This window comes from Nerophis lumbriciformis, linkage group LG33, assembly GCF_033978685.3.
Source record: "Nerophis lumbriciformis linkage group LG33, RoL_Nlum_v2.1, whole genome shotgun sequence".
NCBI classification, from domain to species: Eukaryota; Metazoa; Chordata; class Actinopteri; order Syngnathiformes; family Syngnathidae; genus Nerophis; species Nerophis lumbriciformis.
Window position 1 is genome coordinate 23,761,810 of NC_084580.2, and position 26,521 is coordinate 23,788,330.

At 43.0% G+C, this 26,521-nt stretch overlaps 2 protein-coding genes across 4 annotated transcripts in view; one reads left to right on the forward strand and one right to left on the reverse strand.

Moving 5' to 3' along the window:
• LOC133575696 (uncharacterized) overlaps positions 1 to 26,521 on the forward strand; it is a 459,465-nt gene that overhangs the window by 222,983 nt on the left and 209,961 nt on the right. The gene's annotated exons all lie outside the window — the stretch shown is intronic.
• Positions 8,586 to 20,415, reverse strand: LOC133575782 (major histocompatibility complex class I-related gene protein-like). Its single transcript, XM_061928608.2, has 8 exons — positions 20,278 to 20,415; positions 17,172 to 17,438; positions 16,719 to 16,997; positions 14,530 to 14,838; positions 14,328 to 14,426; positions 14,235 to 14,252; positions 9,855 to 9,929; positions 8,586 to 9,724 (listed from the first exon to the last, which is right to left on the reverse strand). The coding sequence occupies exons 1-7, from the start codon at positions 20,333 to 20,335 to the stop codon at positions 9,886 to 9,888; spliced, it is 1,074 nt and encodes a 357-aa protein (XP_061784592.1). The 5' UTR covers positions 20,336 to 20,415; the 3' UTR covers positions 8,586 to 9,724; positions 9,855 to 9,885.

A 26,521-nucleotide genomic window follows, 5' to 3' on the forward strand; every position in this document is an offset into this window, starting at 1 on the left:
ATTTAAGGGGCCTTAAGAATATTTTAGGGGGGCTTGAGCCCCCCTAAAATATGCCTAACAACGCCAATGCTGTACCGTAAGCCGATAATCAATCAATCAATCAATAAATCTCTCTCTCTCGTTGGGACTTAAACTTTAAAAATGATACCAAATATATATTTGAATGACTCACTCATTTTTTAATCATCACATCAAGGATTGTTTGTTACATTTGTTTACCTTCATAAATCATGTGCTGTGTGTTGATAATTGACAATATCCGAATGCAGCTGAGATAGGCTCCAGCACCCCCCGCGACCCCAAAAGGGACAAGCGGTAGAAAATGGATGGATGGAAATGAAGAGAAACATTTTAATTGTTTCATCTTTTATATAGGCATAAGGCATTTCAAGAAATACAATATTAATAACTATATATGTATATGTCAATAATAATGTAAGATGAGGGTGTCTTATTGATGTACTCTTCTCTTATTATAAACAGGAGGCTGCAACAACACACAGCAATTCCACTCAATCTAGGCCAAGCTGGCATTGAACCCAGCAAAACTGGAAATGCCACAGCACAAGACAACACTAAGATCCTCCCTATGACGGAGGACTCGGAGGACAACATTCCAGATGCCTTTGACGTGGTGCCAAGAGTTCTTGTCCAGCATGACTCTGCCAACTGAACACCACCTCAGAACTGTCCCTTACCGGACAACCGTGTCACATACATTGGTGGCTGGGTGGTAAGAAACATTCTCACCAGGCTAACGTGTCACACATGTGGATTTGTCTTAGTTACAGAAGCTCTACCGACTGACTTCACACAGTCATACCCTCCATCCATCCATTTTCTACCGCGTATTCCCTTCGGGGTCGCGGGGGGCGCTGGAGCCTAACTCAGCTACAATCGGGCGGAAGGCGGGGTACACCCTGGACAAGTCGCCACCTCATCGCAGGGCCAACACAGATAGACAGACAACATTCACACTCACATCCACACACTAGGGCCAATTTAGTGTTGCCAATCAACTTATCCCCAGGTGCATGTCTTTGGAGGTGGGAGGAAGCCGGAGTACCCGGAGGGAACCCACGCAGTCACGGGGAGAACATGCAAACTCCACACAGAAAGATCCCGAGCCTGGAATTGAACCCCAGACTACTCAGCACCTTCGTATTGTGAGGCAGATGCACTAACCCCTCTCCCACCGTGCTGCCCCACAGTCATACCACTTATTAAAATTAGCGATGTCCGATAATGGCTTTTTTGCCGATATCCGATATTGTCCAACTCTTACCTACCAATACGGATATATACAGTCGTGGAATTAACACATTATTATGCCTACCCTATTTCCTTAAATTAGCGCACCGGCGGTAATTCATTTAAAAACTCTTCTCACCTCTTCTTTCCAAAGGCATGCGGTAAATTTCAATACGGCTGATTTAAACATTACCAGACCCATTAAGTACATTTGCACAAAGTATCAGTATCGAACCCGTATTGCCGATACCAGCCTAGATTTTACTCGGTATCGGATCTGAGTAAAAATCAGTGGTATTGCACATCACCAGATTCTGGGAGACACCTTTATTCAGGACTTTGCCCAAAAATGGCAGGTTTGACATGGGCAGATTGTTGTTGTGGCATAAAGACTATTACTTTTACAATTACTAAGGTTGTATAATAAACATATTTACCAGTCCTTAAAAAATGATTGGTGTTTACGGCGGTCACTCACCCTGTCTCGTCAACACGTACATGCAGAGGCAGGTGCACACGTACAAAAGCAGTCGAAAAGAGGCAACAAACAATTTGCAATCATGTTATTGTTAAGATAGATAAGAGAGTTAGCTACCGCTAACTATCCAAATCGCTATTATTAGCTAACAGCACCCAAAGCTAATGCATGTGTTACGTACGTATGTAGTTACACCATTACGGCCTAGAAGCTGAAAGAAGGAGGGATATGCTGTGTGAAATAAATTGGAAAGTTAGCGCCCTCTAGACATCTGTGTAAATGTTGCTAACAGCCCCTTTAAGGCCTTTGGAAATGTTCCAGTCTGAAGTGAGACGTTAACTAGATGAAGGACAAACTGCTCAGAACAGACTTTAGAAATCTAGTGGGTAACTCATCAAGGTGTGTATGTTAATGTTACATATGTGCCGTCTCCAAGCAGAAGAAACTTTGACTTTGGTACATTTGTTCTGTCCATCTGACGCTTTGTGCTGACTTCACACATCTTATAGTTTTATTTTTGTTTATGATAGTCAGCCACATTTGGCAGTTCTGCCTTGCATGGGTTAGATTCCAAGCCATGGTTAAATTCCAAGCCAGGGTTGGATCAGGAAGTAAAAACTAAAGCTGAAACAAGTCATGTGATTGACTCGCCGTGGCCAAAGTACTAAAAGTGGGAGGAGGGGAAAAGTGTGAGGCTGAATCTTCTGGTGGCAAAGCATCCAAGAAAAGGAAAGTGAAATGTGAAATTAGACACGGTAAAGCCAAACATTGACTGGACGCTTGATCCAAGCTCAAATCTAGACTCCAAACATCCCAGAACAAGCTAGTCAGGTTACTTTTAGACCTCCACCCCAGATCACACCTCACTCCTACCCACTTCTCCAAAGTGGGCTGGCTCAGGGTGGAGGACAGAGTAAAACAACTTTTACTGAGCCTAGTCTATAAAATCCGCTACACCTCCCTGATACCAAAGTACATGTCAAACTACTTCCATAACGTAAATGACCGCCATAACCACAACACCAGGGGGAGCTCCACTAACCACGTTAAACCCAGATTCCCATCTAACAAAGGTCTTAACTCATTCTCTTTCTATGCCACATCAATGTGGAATGCACTCCCAACAGGTGTAAAAGAAAGGGCTTCTCTATCCTCCTTCAAAACCGCAATAAAAAACACCTCCAGTCAACTTCAACCCTTGACTAACACCCTCCCCCCTCCACATCCCACCTCCCCGGATTGTAAATAACCAAATGTAAATAATCAAATGTATATACTTGTTCCTTTGCTTTCTGAACTCACTATGTTTTTCTGCTCGCTGTACATATCCTACTAAGTCAGACCTACACTGTTTCAATGTCCATTTCTCTGATGATGCAATTGTTGATGACTGAAGTGCTGATATCAACTAAACCCTCCTCATCACACCCCCGGATTATAAATATTGTACTAAAATGTAAATAATTCAATGTATATACTCTGATGATTAACTGGTGTGATGACTGTATTATGATGATAGTATATATTTGTACCATGAATTGATTAACGTGGACCCCGACTTAAACAAGTTGATAAACTTTTTCGGGTGTTACCATTTAGTGGTCAATTGTACGGAATATGTACTGTACTGCGCAATCTACTAATTAAAGTCTCAATCAATCAATCAAAAGAGCCATTTAACCGCAGTGACCATCATGAAAGATAAAGATGGTACATTTCAACATGATAGTAATATTCATAGCGGCAGATCCTGAGTTACCTGTTACATCTCAGGGCAACAGGTGTGTACTTGTGGTTAGGGACGACTTTACACGCTATGTCAACCTTTTCCAGCGTGCCTTTACAGTAGCAACATGTATGTTTGAGGACTATATCAGACAACATGGGTTGCCAGAGTGTAGTCACACAGACCAGGTAGGCAATTTGAGTCACACCTTGTAAAGCACTTTGTAAAACCTTGCTGGAATAGTTACCTCTACTGCCCCCTAGTGGCTGTTAGAAAGAATGCATACAGTTTGTGTTGAAGTCCTTAAAACTGACTTTCACTTTTGGTCTTGTACTCTGTGTCCCAGATGAAGTCGTTAGTGGTTCCGGGGAGGATAGGCGGGGCATTAGCTCAGCAACATTCTTCTTTTATTTTATTTTTTACAAGAAGTTTGCAGACAAAGTGCAAGTGTTTGTGGGCGTTACTGTACATGTTGGTATTGATCACATCACCCAGTAAATACAGGGAAAGTTTTCAAGATCATTAAACGATTTTGACTTTCATTTTGTGAACAATATAAACATATATTAATATAAACATATAGAGGAGTCAGATGAGGTGGTTCGGGCATCTGGTCAGGGTGCCACCCGAACGCATAAGGAGGTGTTTAGGGCACGTTCGAAAAGGTAGGAGGCCACGGGAAGACCCAGGACACGCTGGGAAGACTATGTCTCCGGGCTGGCCTGGGAACGCCTTGAGATCCCCCGGCAGAAGCTGGACGAAGTGACTGGGGAGAGGAAAGTCTGGGCTTCCCTGCTTAGGCTGCTGCCCCCGGATGGATGGATGAATAAACACATATGAATACAACAATGTAAGACATAGTAACATTGTTGTGTATTTACTGGCGTCGTCCTCTAGAGGTCACTGATGTGTTGATCAGACCCAGGGACGTACCATTAGACAGACAAGTAAAGTGTTGATCAGACCCAGGGACGTACCATTAGACAGACAAGTAAAGCGTTGATCAGACCCAGGGACGTACCATTAGACAAACAGGAAGTTACCTTTCTAGGGGACCCCAAACGTCTCATAAAAACGATACATAAAATGTTAGTCTATTCAAATAAAATGTTAATCGAGTTAATAAGGTGATTTCAATGATTGATAGACTTGTGTCTCAATGGACTAATGCAGTAAATAGACACGGCTTACTCCTGCTCAAGATGGCGGCCGTGATGATGCATGCTTCCAAAGGACAGCAGTGTGGTAAGCAGCATCTATGTCTTCATGTCTGTGGACCACTTCCAGGTCTTGGCTTCAATAGCAACTTGTCAGGTGTTGTTGGTGACGAAACGCAAGATGCAGAGAAGGCGGCAGGCATTGTGCGGGAAAACATGATTTAATGTCCATGAAATAAAGACAAAAAACACAAACCAGGAACTAGGAGGACAAACTGGAAACAGGGAACAGGGATTGAGCAAACAGGGACTAGGAACAAAAAGACAGTAAGCTACAAACAGCTACAGAATATACTGTAGCTTACCGCTACCGCATACAGCTACACTGACATCGACACGACAGGTAGGAACGACAAGTTGAAATGACAATAATCCAGCACAGACTGGATGGGAAGGCAGGTTCAAATAGCAGCTGGCTGATTGGCACCTGGCCACACCTGGTGTCAATCAGCCACAGCTGAGGGGACACAGCACTCAGGGAGACAAACACGAAACGGAACCAAAACAAGAGCGCTGACAGGAAATACAACAAACACAGAGGAAAAACTAAAACACAACCAAACTGTCAGGGGCAAGCCTGACAGTAGCCCCCCTTCCCATAACGGATACCAGACGTTCTAGAAACCCTCCCCCACTAAAAAAAAAAACAGTCCAAAGTCACGGGAGTGTAGCGGGAGGACAAGGAGGTGGGCCGCCAGGCCAAGTGTCCCCGCAACCAGCGGGGAAGAGTCAGGTGGCGACGGCGAGTTCAACGCCGCCACAATTGGCGAGGCGGTCGCATGTGAAACGACTACATCTGTGGCCGACAAGAGTATGGTGTCACCCTCTGCTGGCCCACCGGAGAGGATGGTGGCGCCCTCTGCTGCTGGCCCACCGGAGAGGATGGTGGCGCCCTCTGCTGCTGGCCCACTGGAGAGGATGGTGGTGGCGTCCTCTGCTGCTGGCCCACCGGAGAGGATGGTGGCGCCCTCTGCTGCTGGCCCACCGGAGAGGATGGTGGCGCCCTCTGCTGCTGGCCCACCGGAGAGGATGGTGGCGCCCTCTGCTGCTGGCCCACCGGAGTGCATGGTGGTGGCGCCCTCTGCTGGCCCACTGGAGTGCATGGTGGTGTCTGCTGGCCCACCGGAGTGCATAGTGGCGTCTGCTGGCCCACCGGAGTGCATGGTGGCGCCGTAGGTTGCAGACCCACCCGAGATGATGACGCCGTAGGTTGCAGACCCACCGGAGATGACATTATTCCTCTGATTTTGGCAATGTTTTTCAGCTGGTAAAAGCTGCAAATGTTATTGACTTAACGCGGCTGTTAAAGTTCAAGTCTGAGTCCATTATTACCTCCAGATTTATCACCTGATTATTAGGTTTCAGTGAGAGTCTCAGGGTGACTAACAATAGTTTCTCTTTGCTAAATCTAAATTGATTTAGTTGAAGTCAACCACATTACACAACATTTTAGTCAGCTAAAATGACAGTATATTTAGTCCACTCAAATATAAAGTATACAAGATACGGTCTCTTTAAAGTTGATTTGAAAGCAGGTTTATCTAGACCAGGGGTGCCCATTACGTCGATCGCGAGCTACCGGTCGATCGCGGAGGGTGTGTCAGTCGATCGCCAGCCAGGCATTAAAAAAATAGTCCTAAAAATGAGCGATCATAAATCTTCACTATGACGTCACTTTCGTCACTTGATTGACATTCACGGCACCCGAGGGTCTTCTGAGATGACGCTGGCTGCTGCCAGATCAGTATTAAGAAAAAATTACCGACAGCCTGGAAGGCGAGAAACAAATACAACAAATAAGATGCCAAAAACCAACCACTTTCATGTGGCATTGGACAGTAAGGAGGACTTTTTTTTCTCCTCCATTTGAAAATGCAGACATTATCAGCACCACTGTCTGATTCCTATCAATGCAAGTCATCAGAATCAGGTAATACACCAACTTATATTCTTGTCTTCATGAAAGAAAGGAATCTATTTGTGTTAAACATGCTTGTATTATCTTTAAACACCTGTAACTTATTAACAATATTAACTATATGTTGTAAACATGCTTGTATTATCTTTAAACAACTTTAATTGTTAACAATATTAACTATATGTGTTAAACATGCTTGTATTATCTTTAAACACCTTTAACTTGTTAACAATATTAACTATATGTGTTAAACATGCTTGCATTATCATTAAACACCTTTAACTTGTTAACAAAAACATATATTTCATAAATAAGTAAATATAAATTATATATATGAATGAGGTAGATCCCCACGACTTGATCAATTGAAAAGTAGCTCGCCTGCAGAAAATTGTTAAACAAAAGTAGCCTTTACTTAAGCCTTTACTCAGTTCGAAACGTGAAAGATTTGGCCATTTCTGTGACATTAATGAGATTTTAAAGGACTTGTTGATGTTGATGTGCTGAAAACCTCTTCCTTGTTTAATAGCTACATACAACATCAACTGTTCTTTGTTCATGCACATCATACATAACAATAAAGTGTTTGGATGTATTCATTTCATCAATGAATTGTTGGTTGCCAAAAAGTGATTCAAAGTAATATGTTGATACTGACACATGTCATGTGTGCATAAATGACTAGAATATCCTGGGCAAACTTTTTAACTGGCAGGCCACATCCATCACACGTAGGCTTGACAACTCTCTGAAAAATAACTTTTTGTTGGCAGGATTGTCTTCATCTCTACTGGCATGGTGATTTTTCTGTTTTTGCCTTCTTTATTTATGTGAAAAACATGTTTTACTATTGGACTGACACCTGTATTTAATTAGACACATGTCTTGGAGTAATAAGAACACATGGTCATACAAACATGATCAAATAATTCATGTTGGAGTGCAAAATAACACAATTAACAGAACTGAATCAGTAAATGTCTTTCAGTTTTTTCCCATGTGAGGTCGCCACAGCACAACAATCATGATGATTCAGCTCAATGTTTACCTTCCCATCCTGACCGGGAATCATACCCACACCCACTGTCACACACAGCAGATGTGTATACCATTCCACTACTAGCATTGTGGTGGATGGTCCGAAGCTTAAACAGCAACAAAAGTGAGTTTAGTCCAAAAGGTTTATTTAGCCATAATCAAAAAGTACAGAGTTGGATTGAATTGTCCATGCAGACAGACAAACGTCCTCCGGAGAACTCGAGAATCAAGCAAATCACACGTAGCCCTTGTCACTTGGCCATTCTATCTGTTTTCCTCATGCGTCAAGGTCCTGTTGTTTTGAACCAGCTCATTCTGCAAACTCATTGAATCCTTTAGCCATAAACAATCAAAACATTTTGTAGAATGGTCAGACCGACCACTCCTTCAACTATAACCCACATATGGTCCTTTAATGGTTCGGAATAGAAAAGAAAGAAACGAGCAGACATTCTTGACAGACACGAAATATGGTTCTCAGGTCAGAAATTCCACTACATACCCCCGTTCCAGGGTTCTAGAATCCTGGAAGGGGTTACAGCATCAACAGAAGAACAGGTGAATTATGTTATTTGATTCTCTTAAATTTGCTGTGATTTTCATTAAATATTGTATTTTAATAAAGAGCTCTGTCATTCATTCATTCTGTCGACATTTGACAAAATATTTTTGACTTTTCGGACATGGTAAAGGCTTAAGATCATTTAATACTTGTTTTGCATGACTGCAAGCTAAAAGTGTTATCATGTGTGTAATGACAAACCACCTCCAAAACAGGATTGTATTTGACAAGTTTTTACTGAATAAAACAGCCAGAATGTACATGAAACATAGCACACATAAAACACTGAATATTCAAGAGTATATGAACGGCCTACCTTGTTTACTTCCTAAATGACATCCTCGCCATCTTTGGCAATCAAGCAAAAATATGACGATGCAAAAAGGAACGGAAAAACAGCAAATTGTTTAAAAAAATATAAATATTTTGCAACGCTTTGTCATAAAAATGTTGTGTCACTGTCCCCCTCCGTCACACTAACTGGTAGGGTTGGCTACCCAATTCAGTGCTTTTGTAGGTAATGACCCAATTCCCTCGGTACTATCAATTCACGTAAAATCAAACGGTGCCATAGTTGGATACCTTTGTTGCATGTGACGTCATGTCCGGTTTCAGACTGGTCATGTCTGCTTTCAGACTAAACACGTAAACAATCACTCAAGCAGCACTCAGCCAAACTCCTTCTAAGTCATGTTGCCATTTTCAACACCAACAAAGTGTGCTTCATAAAAAAAACGCTCAAAAGTAAAGTAATGCTACACTCTTTCAAAATGCGGTAACTTAAATGCTAATTTACATAGGATTAGCCATAGACAGGCTACTATTAGCATGGGCGATTTTACATGGCGACTTCAACACCTTGGAATTTGGTAAAGGAAACTACAACGAAGATTATAGTTAGAATTTTACAGTTTTGTGTAATGAGGACAATACTTACAGTATTGAATCTTTGTAGGGCGCAACCTAACAAATTCCTCTTCCTGAAAAAAAGCCACTTTCTAGTTTGACAATATACCATAAATAGTTATACAGTGCTGCCATCTAATGGTCTTGGAAGTGCAACTGCATTGCAAATGAGACTAATGTCATCAGAAAACAAGATATAACAACTGGACAGCAGTTCTCATAATCATCATTCTTAAATGTTACATAAACAATTAACATTAACATACTAAAGTACTTAAAAATGGTACTATTGTTCCAAAATATTAGTAGAAATAATGATGCCATGTGACACAAGGTGATATTCACTGATAAGCAGCTGTCTATTGGTTTGAAAAGGAAAGAAGAAATCCTTGTCAATGTGATGACACATGAGCCCCAAATGATGACATCACAACTACATGGACACAAAGATCAACATCAACATGATTGACTGGCAAAATATTGTTGAAAAATGCAGATTTTCTCAGCCATAAAGAGCCAAAGAAGACATGATGGATGAGATGAGGAGCAATTAGTGCATAAATGTCCAAGTGTGATGAGGTCCCTCAGCGATGGAGACATCTCTCTGTGTTCCAGTGCACAAAGCATCCTGGAGGAAGAAGATGACTCAGCAAAGCAGGTGAATCCAAGTGCAGATGTTAGCATGTGGCAGAGTGAACATCATCTTCACACAAAGTCAGAAGAACATTTGGAGGTGCATGAAAAAGAAAAGTCCTCACTGTGTGCCGACTGCTGTGTCTCACTCAGCCTTCAGCCTTCACGTCTCTCTGAGAGCTCGTTACCAGCGTCACCAGCTGTGGGAGCACAAAACGCACCGTGAGCTGCTTACGCTGCTCATGCTAAGCCAACACCTCACTCTGGTGAAGGAAGTCCATCCAGAAGGTGCATCTTCACTCATATCACATCTTTTCAGCTGGCAATTCAATCAGAAGCAGAATTCTGCTCTTCTACTTCCTGACTAGTCTAAGACTAAGTCTCCAAACTGGTTAAAGGCCTACTGAAATGCGATTTTCTTATTTAAACGGGGATAGCAGGTCCATTCTATGTGTCATACTTGATCATTTCGCGATATTGCCATATTTTTGCTGAAAGGATTTAGTAGAGAACATCGATGATAAAGTTCGCAACTTTTGGTCGCTGATAAAAAAGCCTTGCCTGTACCGGAAGTAGCAGACGAGTAGCGTGACGTCACAGGTTGTGGAGCTCCTCACATCTGCACATTGTTTACAATCATGGCCACCAGCAGCGGTCCGCTCCCTGTATGATCAGTGTCAGAGCTTGGTCCGCATTGTCGGCAGTAAGTCGGACCCGTTTCCAGTGAGGGTTGGACTCCGCCAGGGCTGCCCTTTGTCACCGATTCTGTTCATAACTTTTATGGACAGAATTTCTCGGCCCAGTCAGGGCATCTGGTTTGGTGGCTGCAGGATTAGGTCTCTGCTTTTTGCAGATGATGTGGTCCTGATGGCTTCATCTGGCCAAGATCTACAGCTCTCACTTGATCGGTTCGCAGCCGAGTGTGAAGCGACTGGAATGGGAATCAGCACCTCCAAATCCGAGTCCATGGTTCTCGCCCGGAAAAGGGTGGAGTGCCATCTCAGGGTTGGGGAGGAGATCTTGCCCCAAGTGGAGGAGTTCAAGTACCTCGGAGTCTTGTTCACGAGTGAGGGAAGAGTGGATTGTGAGATCAACAGGCGGATCGGTGCGGCGTCTTCCGTAATGCGGACGCTGTATCGATCCGTTGTGGTGAAGAAGGAGCTGAGCCAGAAGGCAAAGCTCTCAATTTACCGGTCGATCTACGTTCCCATCCTCACCTATGGTCATGAGCTTTGGGTCATGACCGAAAGGACAAGATCACGGGTACAAGCGGCCGAAATGAGTTTCCTCCGCCGGGTGGCGGGGCTCTCCCTTAGAGATAGGGTGAGAAGCTCGGTCATCCGGGGGGGGCTCAAAGTAAAGCCGCTGCTCCTCCACATCGAGAGGAGCCAGATGAGGTGGTTCGGGCATCTGGTCAGGATGCCACCCGAACGCCTCCCTCGGGAGGTGTTTCGGGCACGTCCGACCGGTAGGAGGCCACGGGGAAGACCCAGGACACGTTGGGATGACTATATCTCCCGGCTGGCCTGGGAACGCCTCGGGATCCCCCGGGAGGAGCTGGACGAAGTGGCTGGGGAGAGGAAAGTCTGGGCTTCCCTGCTTAGGCTGCTGCCCCCGCGACCCGACCTCAGATAAGCGTAAGAAGATGGATGGATGGATGGCCACCAAAAGCGAGAGTAATTCGGACCGAGAAAGCGACAATTTCCCCATTAATTTGAGCGAGGATGAAAGATTTGTGGATGAGGACAGTGAGAGTGAAGGACTAGAGGGCAGTGGGAGCGATTCAGATAGGGAAGATGCTGTGAGAGGCGGGTGGGACCTGATATTCAGCTGGGAATGACTAAAACAGTAAATAAACACAAGACATATATATACTCTATTAGCCACAACACAACCAGGCTTATATTTAATATGCCACCAATTAATCCCGCATAACAAACACCTCCCCCCTCCCGTCCATATAACCCGCCAATACAACTCAAACACCTGCACAACACACTCAATCCCACAGCCCAAAGTACCGTTCACCTCCCCAAAGTTCATACAGCACATATATTTCCCCAAAGTCCCCAAAGTTACGTACGTGACATGCACATAGCGGCACGCACGTACGGGCAAGCGATCAAACGTTTGGAAGCCGCAGCTGCATGCGTACTCACAGTACCGCGTCTGCGCATCCAACTCAAAGTCCTCCTGGTAAGAGTCTCTGTTGTCCCAGTTCTCCACAGGCCAATGGTAAAGCTTGACTGTCATCTTTCGGAAATGTAAACAATGAAACACCGGCTGTGTTATCCGGCACAACAGTCAGGGGGTGCATTCTACGGCGGGGGTGCGTTATCCGGCACAACACCTGCCGCAATACACCGCTTCCCACCTACAGCTTTCTTCTTTGCTGTCTCCATTGTTCATTGAACAAATTGCAAAAGATTCACCAACACAGATGTCTAGAATACTGTGGAATTTTGCGATGAAAACAGACGACTTAATAGCTGGCCACCATGCTGTCCCAAAATGTCCTCCACAATCCGTGACGTCATCATACCGAGATGTTTTCAGCAGGATATTTCGCGCGAAAATTAAAATTGCACTTTAGTAAGTTAACCGTATTGGCATGTGTTGCAATGTTAAGATTTTATCATTGATATATAAACTATCAGACTGCGTGGTCGGTAGTAGTGGCTTTCAGTAGGCCTTTAAGCTTGGCTTCAAGGCTCATGTGCAAGCAGCCCTCCAGTGTCTTAGTCAGGTAAGTGTCCCATTAGTGCCATGCCTCGGTTTCCTTTCACTTTGCCCATTTCATCTTCTTCTTTTTAGCTGGCTTCTTGGTCTTTATTCTTGAGTCTGTTCTGTGTGAGATGCTAAATAATTGTGTGAATGCTCCAAACATTCACATGTGGTTTTCTACACCAAAATGCATCTATTTATTATTAAACTTCTTCTTCTTGTTAAGATTTTGGCGCGTTCTACCCTCCATATTTTTCACCCGAATCAAACCGTTCCAACTTCAAACTGTTCAGCCTATTTGAGAATCGCGGGCTTTCCCTTGACAAATTCCAAAAATTCCCAGATTTCCCAGAATTCCAGGTTTTCCAGGACATTTTTCCCATTCAAAATGAATTGGCCATTTTTCAAACTTCCACCGTTTCCACATTTTTCTGCCTATTTAAACCATTCCACCTTCCTGGAAATTCAAATTTCCCTTTTTCCAAGTTAAAAACAATTTCAGGATTTTCCAGAATTCCTGGTTTTCCAAAGCCCCATTTCCACCCTTTTTTCTGGCGACTACTTTCACATTTTTCAACGCATTTCAACCATTCTACTGTCAAACATTCCTCTTAATCAGGACAAAAAACTAATTCCAGGAATACTATTTCTCAATTCAACATGTTACTTTTTCAACATTTCTCGACCGATTTGAAAAATTCCAACACCAACCATTTCAACTCATTCAGACCATTCACGTTTTTTTTAACCATTTTCAAAAAAATGCAAATTTTCCCAAAATTCCCTGATACCATTTACTACTTCAACATTTCTTGCCCTACTCAAACAATTCCAACACCAACAAATTCTGCTCGTTCAGGACATTCATGCTCCTAATCATTTTCCAAAACATTCCCAATTTTCCAGGAAGTTCCTATTGAAATGGATGGGACATTTTTCCAAGTTGCACAATTCCCACATTTTTCAATCTATTCAAATCATTCCAACATTAACACATTGCTCTCATCCTGGACATTCAAACTAACACTTTCCCAAGTTTCAATCCAAATTCCGGTTTTTCTGGAAATTCAAACTCTTCAACATTCAAACTATTCTTACATTCAAACTATTCTTACATTCATACTACATTCTGTCAGCATTTCAGTTCAACTTCAGCATTGGAGCATTCACACACAATTCCTTCAGGAATTGCCTCATTTAGTTACATTTGTATCTCCTCCTCCTACTATTGTGGGGGATTGATAATTAGCATATATTCTGCACATACATGAAGACAGACACGCTAAATGGATTGTGCTCTCTATTTTGCTCATTCCAGAGACTCTGCACACAAATTAAGTAGATGAGGTTTGCACATATTTTAATACACAAACCTTTAGTAGATCAGGCCCTTGATGTTCATTATCATGACGACTCATCAAAAGTTGTCTGTGATACTTTCTATTGCGTGCGCTTACACCAGTATCAAGATACTCCTAATGGAGGGAAGCTTTTATTTTCCTGCTAAACTTGTAACACGTGTCTACATCACACCTTAAAACAGGAAGTTTGCAAGTTGACCCTTACAAAGATACCAACAATCCAGGATTTTGATGGTAAGAGAAACAGAAAGTCAATATTATATTGAATATACCTGACATAAAGGTGTATAACAAAGATGAATATGTAATAAATGATATTTCAATCTTTGTGGGGGTAAACTTACAAAGTGTGTGAGTGATGCTTCACCACTGCTTTGTTTATTGTTATGCTTTCCAAGAAAGAGAAGATGTTTTACTTACCAGCTGCATCGTATTCGGCTGAAATGAAAGAGAAAGCAGGTGAAATTCACATCTCATGAATGACAGCAGAGAGGAAACATTTGTGTCCCTCACCTTGTCTGCTTCGGCGACGCTTGATGATGAAGATGATGATGATGATCAAGAGGACCACCACAGCGAGGACCGCCAGCGTGGCAGTGAGGCTCACGTTGCCTGTTGGTATGGTATGATTGATTTGTTTGACAGCTGCTTCATAAGTCCCATGAAGGAACATCAGGTGGTTACATTGACACTATTCAACATGTGTCTTTCTCACCTTCATGGCTTGCGTTGCTCAGGATGCTTCTTCTCTCCAGCTTGGTGACCAGGTCCTCCTCGACGCCAGACAGCTGGAACACACATTCGTACTTGCCCTCCACCTCGGCCGTCACCTCCACTTTCAGCTCCACCGACATCTGGAAGGTTCCGTCGGGGTTGGGGAGCAGCTCTCCGTGCTCCACGTCCTCGAAGATCTGCTCGCCGTCTTTCCTCCAAAACAAGTCGGCTCGGTCGGGGTAGAAACCTGTCGCCATGCAGCTGACCGGAGAGGATGGCGTCTTCTGGAGGAGGAACACCTCCGGAAGCTCTGCCCAGGAAGTGACGTGTGGATGGAGGATGACGTGGAGAGAAGATGGAGGTAAAGATGGAGTGAATAAAGGTAAAGTTGGAAAGAAAAGGAGACAATTAAGATAAAGAGAGATAAATGGACAAAATGGAGGTAAAGATAGAAAAAAAATGAGAAAAAGTAGGTAAAGAGAGAGACAAAAGGCGAGAATGAAGTAACGATGGAGTAAATGAAGGTAAAGACGGAGAGAAAAGGTGAGAATAAAAGGTAAATATGGTGATAAAAGGAAAGAATGGAGGTAAAGATGTAGAGAAAAAGAGAAAATGAAGGGAAAGATGAGAGAAAAGAAGGCAAAGATGGAGAAAAAAGGAGAAAATTGAGGTAAAGATGGAGGGAAAAGGAGAGAATGAAGGTAAAGACGGAGAGAAAAGGAAATAATGAAGGTCAAGATGGAGAAAAGGGGAGAGAATGGAGGTAAAGATGGAGAGAAAGGAGGTAAAGAGAAATGGAGAGAATGGAGGTAAAGATGGAGAAAAAAGGTGAGAATAAAAGGTAAATATGGTGATAAAAGGAGAGAATGGAGGTAAAAGTGGAGAGAAAAAGAGAAAATGAAGGTAAAGATGAGAGAAAAGAAGGAAAAGATGCAGGAAAAAAGGAGAAAATTGTTGAGGTAAAGATGGAGCGAAAGGGAGAGATTGAAGGTAAAGATGGAGAGAAAAGGAGAGAATGGAGGTAAAGTTGGAGAGAAAAGGAAACAATGAAGGTAAAGATGGAGATAAACGGACAAAATGGAGGTAAAGATAGAAAAAAAGGAGAACATGTAGGTAAAGAGAGAGAAAAGGCGAGAATGAAGGTAAAGAGAGAGAAAAGGCGAGAAAGAAGGTAAAGATGGAGAGAAAAAGAGAATGGAGGTAAAGATGGAGAGAAAGGAGGTAAAGATGGAGAGAATTAAGGTAAAGATAAAGAGAAATGGAGAGAATGGAGGTAAAGATGGAGAGAAATGGTGAGAATAAAAGGTAAAGATGGTGATAAAAGGAGAGAACGGAGGTAGAGAGAGAGAAAAGGCAAGAATGATGGTAACGATGGAGTAAATGAAGGTAAAGATGGAGAGAAAAGGTGAGAATAAAAGGTAAAGATGGTGATAAAAGGAGAGAATGGAGGTGAAGATGGAGAGAAAAGAAGGAAATGAAGGGAAAGATGGAGAGAAAAGAAGGAAATGAAGGGAAAGATGCAGAAAAAAGGAGAACATTGAGGTAAAGATTGAGGGAAAAGGAGAGAATGAAGGTAAAGATGGAGAAAGAAAAGGAGAGAATGGAGGTAAAGATGAAGAGAAAAGGCGAGAATGAAGGTAAAGATGGAGAGAAAGGAGGTAAAGATGGACAGAAAAGGAGAGAATGAGGGTAAAGATGGAGAGAAAAGGAGAGAATGGAGGTAAAGATTAAGAGAAAAGGCAAGAATGAAGGTAAAGATGGAGAGAAAGGAGGTAAAGATGGAGAAAATGAAGGTAAAGAAAGAGAAATGGAGAGAATGGAGGTAAAAATGGAGAGAAAGGAGAAAATGAAGGGAAAGATGAGAGAAAAGAAAGAAAATATGCAGAAAAAATGAGAAATTTGTGGTAAAGATGGAGCGAAAAGGAGAGAATGGAGGTAAAGATGGAGAGAAGGAGAGAATGAAGGTAAAGATGGAGATAAACGGACAAAATGGAGGTAAAGAGAAAAAAAGGAGAAAACGTAGGTAAAGAGAGAGAAAAGGCGAGAATGAAGGTAACGATGGAGAGAATGGAGGTAAAGATGTAGAGAAAAGGAGGTGAAGAGAAAAGAGTATAAAGTGTAATGTCAGTAATGTTCCTATAGGGGGAGTGCTAACATGTTAAAAGGTGAAAGTACAAGGTGTGCTTCTACCTGTTCTCATTAGGACCTTCTTCCCATACTCCACATACTTCTTCAAGTAAGAAGGACATTCCTTAGTGAAATAATACTTATCGTAGTCTAGTTGACGTATTTCTTGGTCCAACTTGAGTTTGGAGGGGAAAGCTTGTTGTTTTGCTGCAGTCCATGTCCATGTTTTCATGTCCAACGATATGAAATCTTCTCCATCATAACTGTACTGTAACCAACCTTTAACCTCATCAGTCTCATCATTCCATTCACATCCTGACATCATCTGGAAAGTGTGAACACCTGAGAGACACAAAGTGTTGTAAAGCAGAGTGAAACTAACACACTACATGTCTTTGTTGTAGGTTATTATGGGATGGACAGAGACAAGGTATATCAGTGCAGTAATGTGTGTTTTTAATACAGTATACAAATATCAAATATATTAGAATAGTAGAAAGTTCAACATAAACAAACCTCCAGTTTGGTTGAAACGCTTCTTGGCTTTTTCAATGTTGTCTTTGAAGACATGTTCTTTAACAAAATTGTTCTCTGTTTGTATCTGCCAGTAATTTGGATCCTCTGCTGTGATTTTGTTCATCCAGTCCTGTTTGGATTCTGTTTTCCTGATGTTGTTGTCATAGTAACTAATCTCAACTTCATCAACATAACCAACACTCACATACTCTGGGAAGTTTGGAACTTGAGAGGATGCAGTGGTGAAATACTTGAGTGAATGAATCACTGAAAGACAAAAGGCAGAAAAACAACATTTGATTGTTTAGTTTCATGTTGAACAATTCCTATTTGAAATGATGTTGTCTACCGATCACCACCTGGTGGTGAGTTGGCTGCGATGGTGGGGGAGGATGCCGGACAGACCTGGCAGGCCCAAACGCATTGTGAGGGTTTGCTGGGAACGTCTGGCAGAGTCTCCTGTCAGAGAGAGTTTCAATTCCCACCTCCGGAAGAACTTTGAACATGTCACGAGGGAGGTGCTGGACATTGAGTCCGAAGGGACCATGTTCCACGCCTCTATTGTCGAGGCGGCTGATTGGAGCTGTGGCCGCAAGGTAGTTGGTGCTTGTCGTGGCGGTAATCCTAGAACCCGTTGGTGGACACCGGCGGTGAGGGATGCCGTCAAGCTGAAGAAGGAGTCCTATCGGGTTCTTTTGGCTCATAGGACTCCTGAGGCAGCGGACAGGTACCGACAGGCCAAGCGGTGTGCGGCTTCAGCGGTCGCAGAGGCAAAAACTCGGACATGGGAGGAGTTCGATGAGGCCATAGAAAACGACTTCCGGACGGCTTCGAAGCGATTCTGGACCACCATCCGCCGCCTCAGGAAGGGGAAGCAGTGCACTATCAACACCGTGTATGGCGAGGATGGTGTTCTGCTGACCTCGACTGCGGATGTTGTGGATCGGTGGAGGGAATACTTCGAAGACCTCCTCAATCCCACCAACACGTCTTCCTATGAGGAAGCAGTGCCTGGGGAGTCTGTGGTGGGCTCTCCTATTTCTGGGGCTGAGGTTGCTGAGGTAGTTAAAAAGCTCCTCGGTGGCAAGGCCCCGGGGTTAGATGAGATCCGCCCGGAGTTCCTTAAGGCTCTGGATGCTGTGGGGCTGTCTTGGTTGACAAGACTCTGCAGCATCGCGTGGACATCGGGGGCGGTACCACTGGATTGGCAGACCGGGGTGGTGGTTCCTCTCTTTAAGAAGGGGAACCGGAGGGTTTGTTCTAACTATCGTGGGATCACACTCCTCAGCCTTCCCGGTAAGGTCTATTCAGGTGTACTGGAGAGGAGGCTACGCCGGATAGTCGAACCTCGGATTCAGGAGGAACAGTGTGGTTTTGGTCCTGGTCGTGGAACTGTGGACCAGCTCTATACTCTCGGCAGGGTCCTTGAGGGTGCATGGGAGTTTGCCCAACCAGTCTACATGTGTTTTGTGGAGTTGGAGAAGGCATTCGACCGTGTCCCTCGGGAAGTCCTGTGGGGAGTGCTCGGAGAGTACGGGGTATCGGACTGTCTGATTGTGGCAGTCCGCTCCCTGTATGATCAGTGCCAGAGCTTGGTCCGCATTGCCGGTAGTAAATCGGACACGTTTCCAGTGAGGGTTGGACTCCGCCAAGGCTGCCCTTTGTCACCGATTCTGTTCATAACCTTCATGGACAGAATTTCTAGGCCCAGTCAAGGTGTTGAGGGGATCTGGTTTGGTGGCTGCAGGATTAGGTCTCTGCTTTTTGCAGATGATGTGGTCCTGATGGCTTCATCTGGCCAGGATCTTCAGCTCTCACTGGATCGGTTTGCAGCTGAGTGTGAAGCAACTGGGATGAGAATCAGCACCTCCAAGTCCGAGTCCATGGTTCTCGCCCGGAAAAGGGTGGAGTGCCATCTCCGGGTTAGGGAGAAGATCTTGCCCCAAGTGGAGGAGTTCAAGTACCTCGGAGTCTTGTTCACGAGTGAGGGAAGAGTGGATCGTGAGATCGACAGGCGGATCGGTGCGGCGTCTTCAGTAATGCGGACGCTGTATCGATCCGTTGTGGTGAAGAAGGAGCTGAGCCGGAAGGCAAAGCTCTCAATTTACCGGTCGATCTACGTTCCCATCCTCACCTATGGTCATGAGCTTTGGGTTATGAACGAAAGGACAAGATCACGGGTACAAGCGGCCGAAATTAGTTTCCTCCGCCGGGTGGCGGGGCTCTCCCTTAGAGATAGGGTGAGAAGCTCTGCCATCCGGAAGGAGCTCAAAGTAAAGCCGCTGCTCCTCCACATCGAGAGGAGCCAGATGAGGTGGTTCGGGCATCTGGTCAGGATGCCACCCGAACGCCTCCCTAGGGAGGTGTTTAGGGCACGTCCGACCGGTAGGAGGCCGCGAGGAAGACCCAGGACATGTTGGGAAGACTATGTCTCCCGGCTGGCCTGGGAACGCCTCGGGGTCCCACAGGAAGAGCTGGACGAAGTGGCTGGGGAGAGGGAAGTCTGGGCTTCCCTGCTTAGGCTGCTGCCCCCGCGACCCGACCTCGGATAAGCGGAAGAAGATGGATGGATGGATGGATGGATCTGTGTATTATTTTATTTTGTACTTTTGAAAAGAACCCCAGGAAGACGAGCCTGGCGTTTGTGCGTCGACTAATGGGGATCCTCAATAAACAATAAACAATAAACAATAATCCATCCATCCATTTTCCTACCGCTTGTCCCTTTGGGGGTCAATTATATCCATTATTTCAGAATAAATCCCAACAATAGAGTAATTTTTGTGTATATTAAATGATTCTGATCTACATCTCATCTTATAACTGATACTACTGATTGTTTCCTGGATTAATTATTGTTATTTTCCTATTTAAAAGTGAAACCGGAAATGCTAAAGTAAAAAGTTTGATGTAGTTTGCTGTTAAAGTGAGACAACTTGAACAAGTTTGACTCATGAAAAGTTTGAGCAACAAATGAAGATGCAAACTATTGACTGATTGATGTTGGTGAAAAGAGAAGAGCGTCAATAATAATGAGAAGAAGTATTTAGGATGAAATGAGCATGTAGGAATGAGGTGTATAAAGTTGTCAAGAAAGTGGACTTACCAGGCGTCACGCTGTGTGTTTGTACAACTAGGAGAACGACGAACAGCAAGTTCATCATTAAATGTCACAAGTGCACAAGTCAATAAAAAAGTTTCTAGTTTTAATCCTCAGAGAAAAACAAGGCGACGACAACTTGCTTGACGAGTAAACATGAAATGGACGCCAAGGCGGAAACGAGCTTTTATAAAAAATCGGGAAATCACGTGACTTGACAGAAGTTTCTGGAGGAGGAGACAAATATTTGACAGCCACGCAGTTCCTCCGCTGCAGCTAACACATGAATATTAACAAAATAAAAGTCATGTCATCATTACAAGAATAAAAGTGAATCTAGCGAGGGTGACGTCATGTTTTTTGAAGCAGCTTTATTATAATACACACACAAACTTTATAGGAACAATACACAACAACAAGATGAACATTTTACATAAGTCATATTGTAGCGTCTAAGCGTTTAAAACACTCTTTTAAAAACACAAAAAAATATTTTATTTGTTATTGTTTGTATTTTTGTAATAATTGAACATACATACACAATGCACACACACATCAAGGCACTTTCAACACAATACGATTCAATATTTTACAGCAAGTTAAACAATTACGTAGGAATATAAAATACATCAAATTAAATACAATGCTCATTCCAACCAGACTTTGAAAAAAAGAAACAATACAAATGAGATTAAAATGAAAATACATATACAAGTAAATAAAATAAATAAAAACTGGGCTTGTTTAAAACAACTTTAATTTATCCAATAAAGATATACATTTTAGGCTGTTTGTACTTTTTACCATTTTCCAAGATTGAATTAATATTTTTATGTAGGAAATTGGGTTTCACTTTAAGAAAGCGACTTTTGCGTATGAAAAATCTAGCTCGCACGAGCTGGGTTGCATATGACGTCAAGGATCCTGGCCGGAACTTTGTCTTCTGTACCGCAGGGGCGTCACTAGCTTTTAAGGACAGGGGGGCTTAGCCCCCAGGAGATGCACAGGATGCGAGCGAACGTTACGCGCAAGCACAAAACTTCACAAACGGCAAACAAAGACCTAGAACTTATTCATTGTTATTATTATTATTTTTTTTAAATGCACGGGACGAAATGAAATGCTCCCCGGGACGATGGCTTTTAACCATTTTTTTCCTTTTTTTTTTAATGCATTTATTCATTTTACATTTTATATTAAATGTCTTGTTTTTTCCTCCCTCTGAAAATCCTATGAAATGCTTAACAAGCCATCCTATAATAATACAACAGCTATTAATGTAACAATACAATAAAACAAATATATTTAATAATGTTTTTTTTCATTATTTTAACAATAGGCTAATGTATATTACTTTATATAGATTCTACAAGAAACACAAAACTTAAAAACTAAATTATTTACAATTGCACACACAAGGTTTTGTGCAGCTTAACTCATTGTATGTTGAGGTTTGCAGGGGAGGTGACGGCGACAGACACTAGAGGACAGTACTGTTCAACCATTTATTATATATATAGTCCAAATATATATAATAATAAAACAATACTAAATATACGAACTAAGGAAATGGAGTCTGACAAAATCCAAGAGTGTGTAAGGTGTAAGACTATGTGTAGTATTTAACTGGAACGTTTTTACCGTAAGTGTTGGAGGTGCGTGTTGAGAGGAGCGGGGCTGTCAGACAAGGGTGGTCCAGGGGCGGAAGCGTGGTCGAGAGGCAGGAGCGAGTCGTCGTAGTCCGGGGCGAGCGAGGAGTCGAGAAACCAGGAAGCACGGGGCAGGCAGGGAAGATCCGGGAGCACAAGACGCACAGCTTGACTCGGGGATGCACACAGGGAACTGCGGGGTGAGGGAGGACACGACAATCAACGCAGGGAAAGCACAGAGAGGACAGGTAGAGAGCATAAAGCGAGTTGCATCAAGCATCAGAAGAATAGCTTACTGAACACCAACTGAAGACTATATTCCGGCGCCGGCATGCCAAGATGTCCAGGCTTATGAAGGCAGCTCCTTCATTCCAGGCAGGTGTGATGATTGCCGGTAAGTGATTGCAGCTGGCAGCAGCTGCAGGGCGGAGACGCGCGCGGCGCGTCCCTGGATGTGCGCCACAGTCGTAGGCGTGTCCCGCGATTCTTGCAGCGCGCAAGGATGAGGACGCATTCCAATGCGCCCTGGCCGTGACATTGTAAAGGAAGATAATGTGCTTCGTACACCTGCAGGACCGCAAGCAAGGTCGCAGAGAAAATGCAGACTGGAATTTGAGTGATGTGGGCATTTTCTATATGAACAAGTGGAATGGATTGGATACCGACGCACTAAAGGGGCTCTCTACCTTACGCTACGAAGTGAGGGGAAACTGGGTGAATAATAACAGGTTATATGATTATTTATTTAAACTCATATTCGGGCCACTTTATAATGACTATGCCGGCATGTATTTGTAAAAAAAAACAAAAAACACCAAATTATTTAAGGGGCCTTAAGAATATTTTAGGGGGGCTTGAGCCCCCCTAAAATATGCCTAACAACGCCAATGCTGTACCGTAAGCCGATAATCAATCAATCAATCAATAAATCTCTCTCTCTCTCGTTGGGACTTAAACTTTAAAAATGATACCAAATATATATTTGAATGACTCACTCATTTTTTAATCATCACATCAAGGATTGTTTGTTACATTTGTTTACCTTCATAAATCATGTGCTGTGTGTTGATAATTGACAATATCCGAATGCAGCTGAGATAGGCTCCAGCACCCCCCGCGACCCCAAAAGGGACAAGCGGTAGAAAATGGATGGATGGAAACGAAGAGAAACATTTTAATTGTTTCATCTTTTATATAGGCATAAGGCATTTCAAGAAATACAATATTAATAACTATATATGTATATGTCAATAATAATGTAAGATGAGGGTGTCTTATTGATGTACTCTTCTCTTATTATAAACAGGAGGCTGCAACAACACACAGCAATTCCACTCAATCTAGGCCAAGCTGGCATTGAACCCAGCAAAACTGGAAATGCCACAGCACAAGACAACACTGCGATCCTCCCTATGACGGAGGACTCGGAGGACAACATTCCAGATGCCTTTGACGTGGTGCCAACAGTTCTTGTCCAGCATGACTATGCCAACTGAACACCACCTCAGAACTGTCCCTTACCGGACAACCGTGTCACATACATTGGTGGCTGGGTGGTAAGAAACATTCTCACCAGGCTAACGTGTCACACATGTGGATTTGTCTTAGTTACAGAAGCTCTACCGACTGACTACACACAGTCATACCACTTATTAAAATTAGAGATGTCCGATAATGGCTTTTTTGCCGATATCCGATATTGTCCAACTCTTAACTACCAATACGGATATATACAGTCGTGGAATTAACACATTATTATGCCTACCCTATTTCCTTAAATTAGCGCACCGGCGGTAATTCATTTAAAAACTCTTCTCACCTCTTCTTTCCAAAGGCATGCGGTAAATTTCAATACGGCTGATTTAAACATTACCAGACCCATTAAGTACATTTGCACAAAGTATCAGTATCGAACCCGTATTGCCGATACCAGCCTGGATTTTACTCGGTATCGGATCTGAGTAAAAATCAGTGGTATTGCACATCACCAGATTCTGGGAGACACCTTTATTCAGGACTTTGCCCAAAAATGGCAGGTTTGATATGGGCACATCGTTGTTGTGGCATAAAGACTATTACTTTTACAATTACTAAGGTTGTATAATAAACATATTTACCAGTCCTTAAAAAATGATTGGTGTTTAAGGCGGTCACTCACCCTGTCTCGTCAACACGTACATGCAGAGGCAGGTGCACACGTACAAAAGCAGTCCAAAAGAGGCAACAAACAATTTGCAATCATGTTATTGTTAAGATAGATAAGAGAGTTAGCTACCGCTAACTATCCAAATCGCTATTATTAGCTAACAGCACCCAAAGCTAACGCATGTGTTACGTACGTATGTAGTTACATCATTACGGCCTAGAAGCTGAAAGAAGGAGGGATATGCTGTGTGAAATAAATTGGAAAGTTAGCGCCCTCTAGACATCTGTGTAAATGTTGCTAACAGCCCCTTTAAGGCCTTTGGAAATGTTCCAGTCTGAAGTGAGACGTTAACTCGATGAAGGACAAACTGCTCAGAACAGACTTTAGAAATCTAGTGGGTAAGTCATCAAGGTGTGTATGTTAATGTTACATATGTGCCGTCTCCAAGCAGAAGAAACTTTGACTTTGGCACATTTGTTCTGTCCATCTGACACTTTGTGCTGACTTCACACATTTTATAGTTTTATTTCTGTTTGTGATAGTCAGCCACATTTGGCAGTTCTGCCTTGCATGGGTTAGATTCCAAGCCAGGGTTGGATCAGGAAGTAAAAACTAAAGCTGAAACAAGTCATGTGATTGACTCGTTGTGGCCAAAGTACTAAAAGTGGGAGGAGGGGAAAAGTGTGAGACTGAATCTTCTGGTGGCAAAGCATCCAAGAAAAGGAAAGTGAAATGTGAAATTAGACACGGTAAAGCCAAACATTGACTGGACGCTTGATCCAAGCTCAAATCTAGACTCCAAATATCCCTGAACAAGCTAGTCAGGTTACTTTTAGACCTCCACCCCAGATCACACCTCACTCCTACCCACTTCTCCAAAGTGGGCTGACTCAGGGTGGAGAACAGAGTAAAACAACTTTTACTGAGCCTAGTCTATAAAATTCGTTACACCTCCCTGATACCGAAGTACATGTCAAACTACTTCCATAACGTAAATGACCGCCATAACCACAACACCAGGGGGAGCTCCACTAACCACGTTAAACCCAGATTCCCATCTAACAAAGGTCTTAACTCATTCTCTTTCTATGCCACATCAATGTGGAATGCACTCCCAACAGGTGTAAAAGAAAGGGCATCTCTATCCTCCTTCAAAACCACACTAAAAGAACACCTCCAGTCAACTTCAACCCTTGACTAACACCCTCCCCCCTCCACATCCCACCTCCCCGGATTGTAAATAACCAAATGTAAATAATCAAATGTATATACTTGTTCCCTTGCTTTCTGAACTCACTATGTTTTTCTGCTCGCTGTACATATCCTACTAAGTCAGACCTACACTGTTTCAATGTCCATTTCTCTGATGATGCAATTGTTGATGACTGAAGTGCTGATATCAACTAAACCCTCCTCATCACACCCCCGGATTATAAATATTGTACATAATGTAAATAATTCAATGTATATACTCTGATGATTAACTTGTGTGATGACTGTATTATGCTGATAGTATATATTTGTGCCATGAATTGATTAACGTGGACCCCGACTTAAACAAGTTGAAAAACTTATTGGGGTGTTACCATTTAGTGGTCAATTGTACGGAATATGTACTGTACTGTGCAATCTACTAATTAAAGTCTCAATCAATCAATCAAAAGAGCCGCTTAACCGCAGTGACCATCATGAAAGATAAAGATGGTACATTTCAACATGATAGGATCTGCCGCTATGAATATTACTGAGTTACCTGTTACATCTCAGGGCAACAGGTGTGTACTTGTGGTTAGGGACTACTTTACACGCTATGTCAACCTTTACAGTAGCAACATGTATGTTTGAGGACTATATCAGACAACATGGGTTGCCAGAGTGTAGTCACACAGACCAGGTAGGCAATTTGAGTCACACCTTGTAAAGCACTTTGTAAAACCTTGCTGGAATAGTTACCTCTACTGCCTTCTAGTGGCTGTTAGAAAGAATGCATACAATTTGTGTTGAAGTACTTAAAGCTGACTTTCACTTTTTGTTTTGTCCTTTGTGTCCCAGATGAAGTGGTTAGTGGCTCGAGGGAGGATAGGCGGGGCATTAGCTCAGCAACATTATTCTTTTATATTCTTTGTTACAAGAACTTTGCAGACAAAGTGCAAGTGTTTGTGGGCGTTACTGTACATGTTGGTATTGATCACATCACCCAGTAAATACAGGGAAAGTTTTCAAGATCATTAAATGATTTTGACTTTCATTTTGTGAACAATTTAAACATATATTAATATAAACATATAGAGGAGCCAGATGAGGTGGTTCGGGCATCTGGTCAGGGTGCAACCCGAACGCATAGGGAGGTGTTTAGGACACGTCCGAAAAGGTAGGAGGCCACGGGAAGACCCAGGACACGCTGGGAAGACTATGTCTCCAAGCTGGACGAAGTGACTGGGGAGAGGAAAGTCTG

Excerpts from the sequence above, each read along its gene's own strand:
- LOC133575782 (XM_061928608.2), bottom strand. The coding sequence starts at position 20,335 with ATGATGAACTTGCTGTTCGTCGTTCTCCTAGTTGTACAAACACACAGC. Across the intron at positions 16,998-17,171 it reads GCGTTTCAACCAAACTGGAG|GTGTTCACACTTTCCAGATG; the intron begins GTTTGTTTATGT and ends TGTGTCTCTCAG. Across the intron at positions 14,427-14,529 it reads GAGCAACGCAAGCCATGAAG|GCAACGTGAGCCTCACTGCC; the intron begins GTGAGAAAGACA and ends CCATACCAACAG.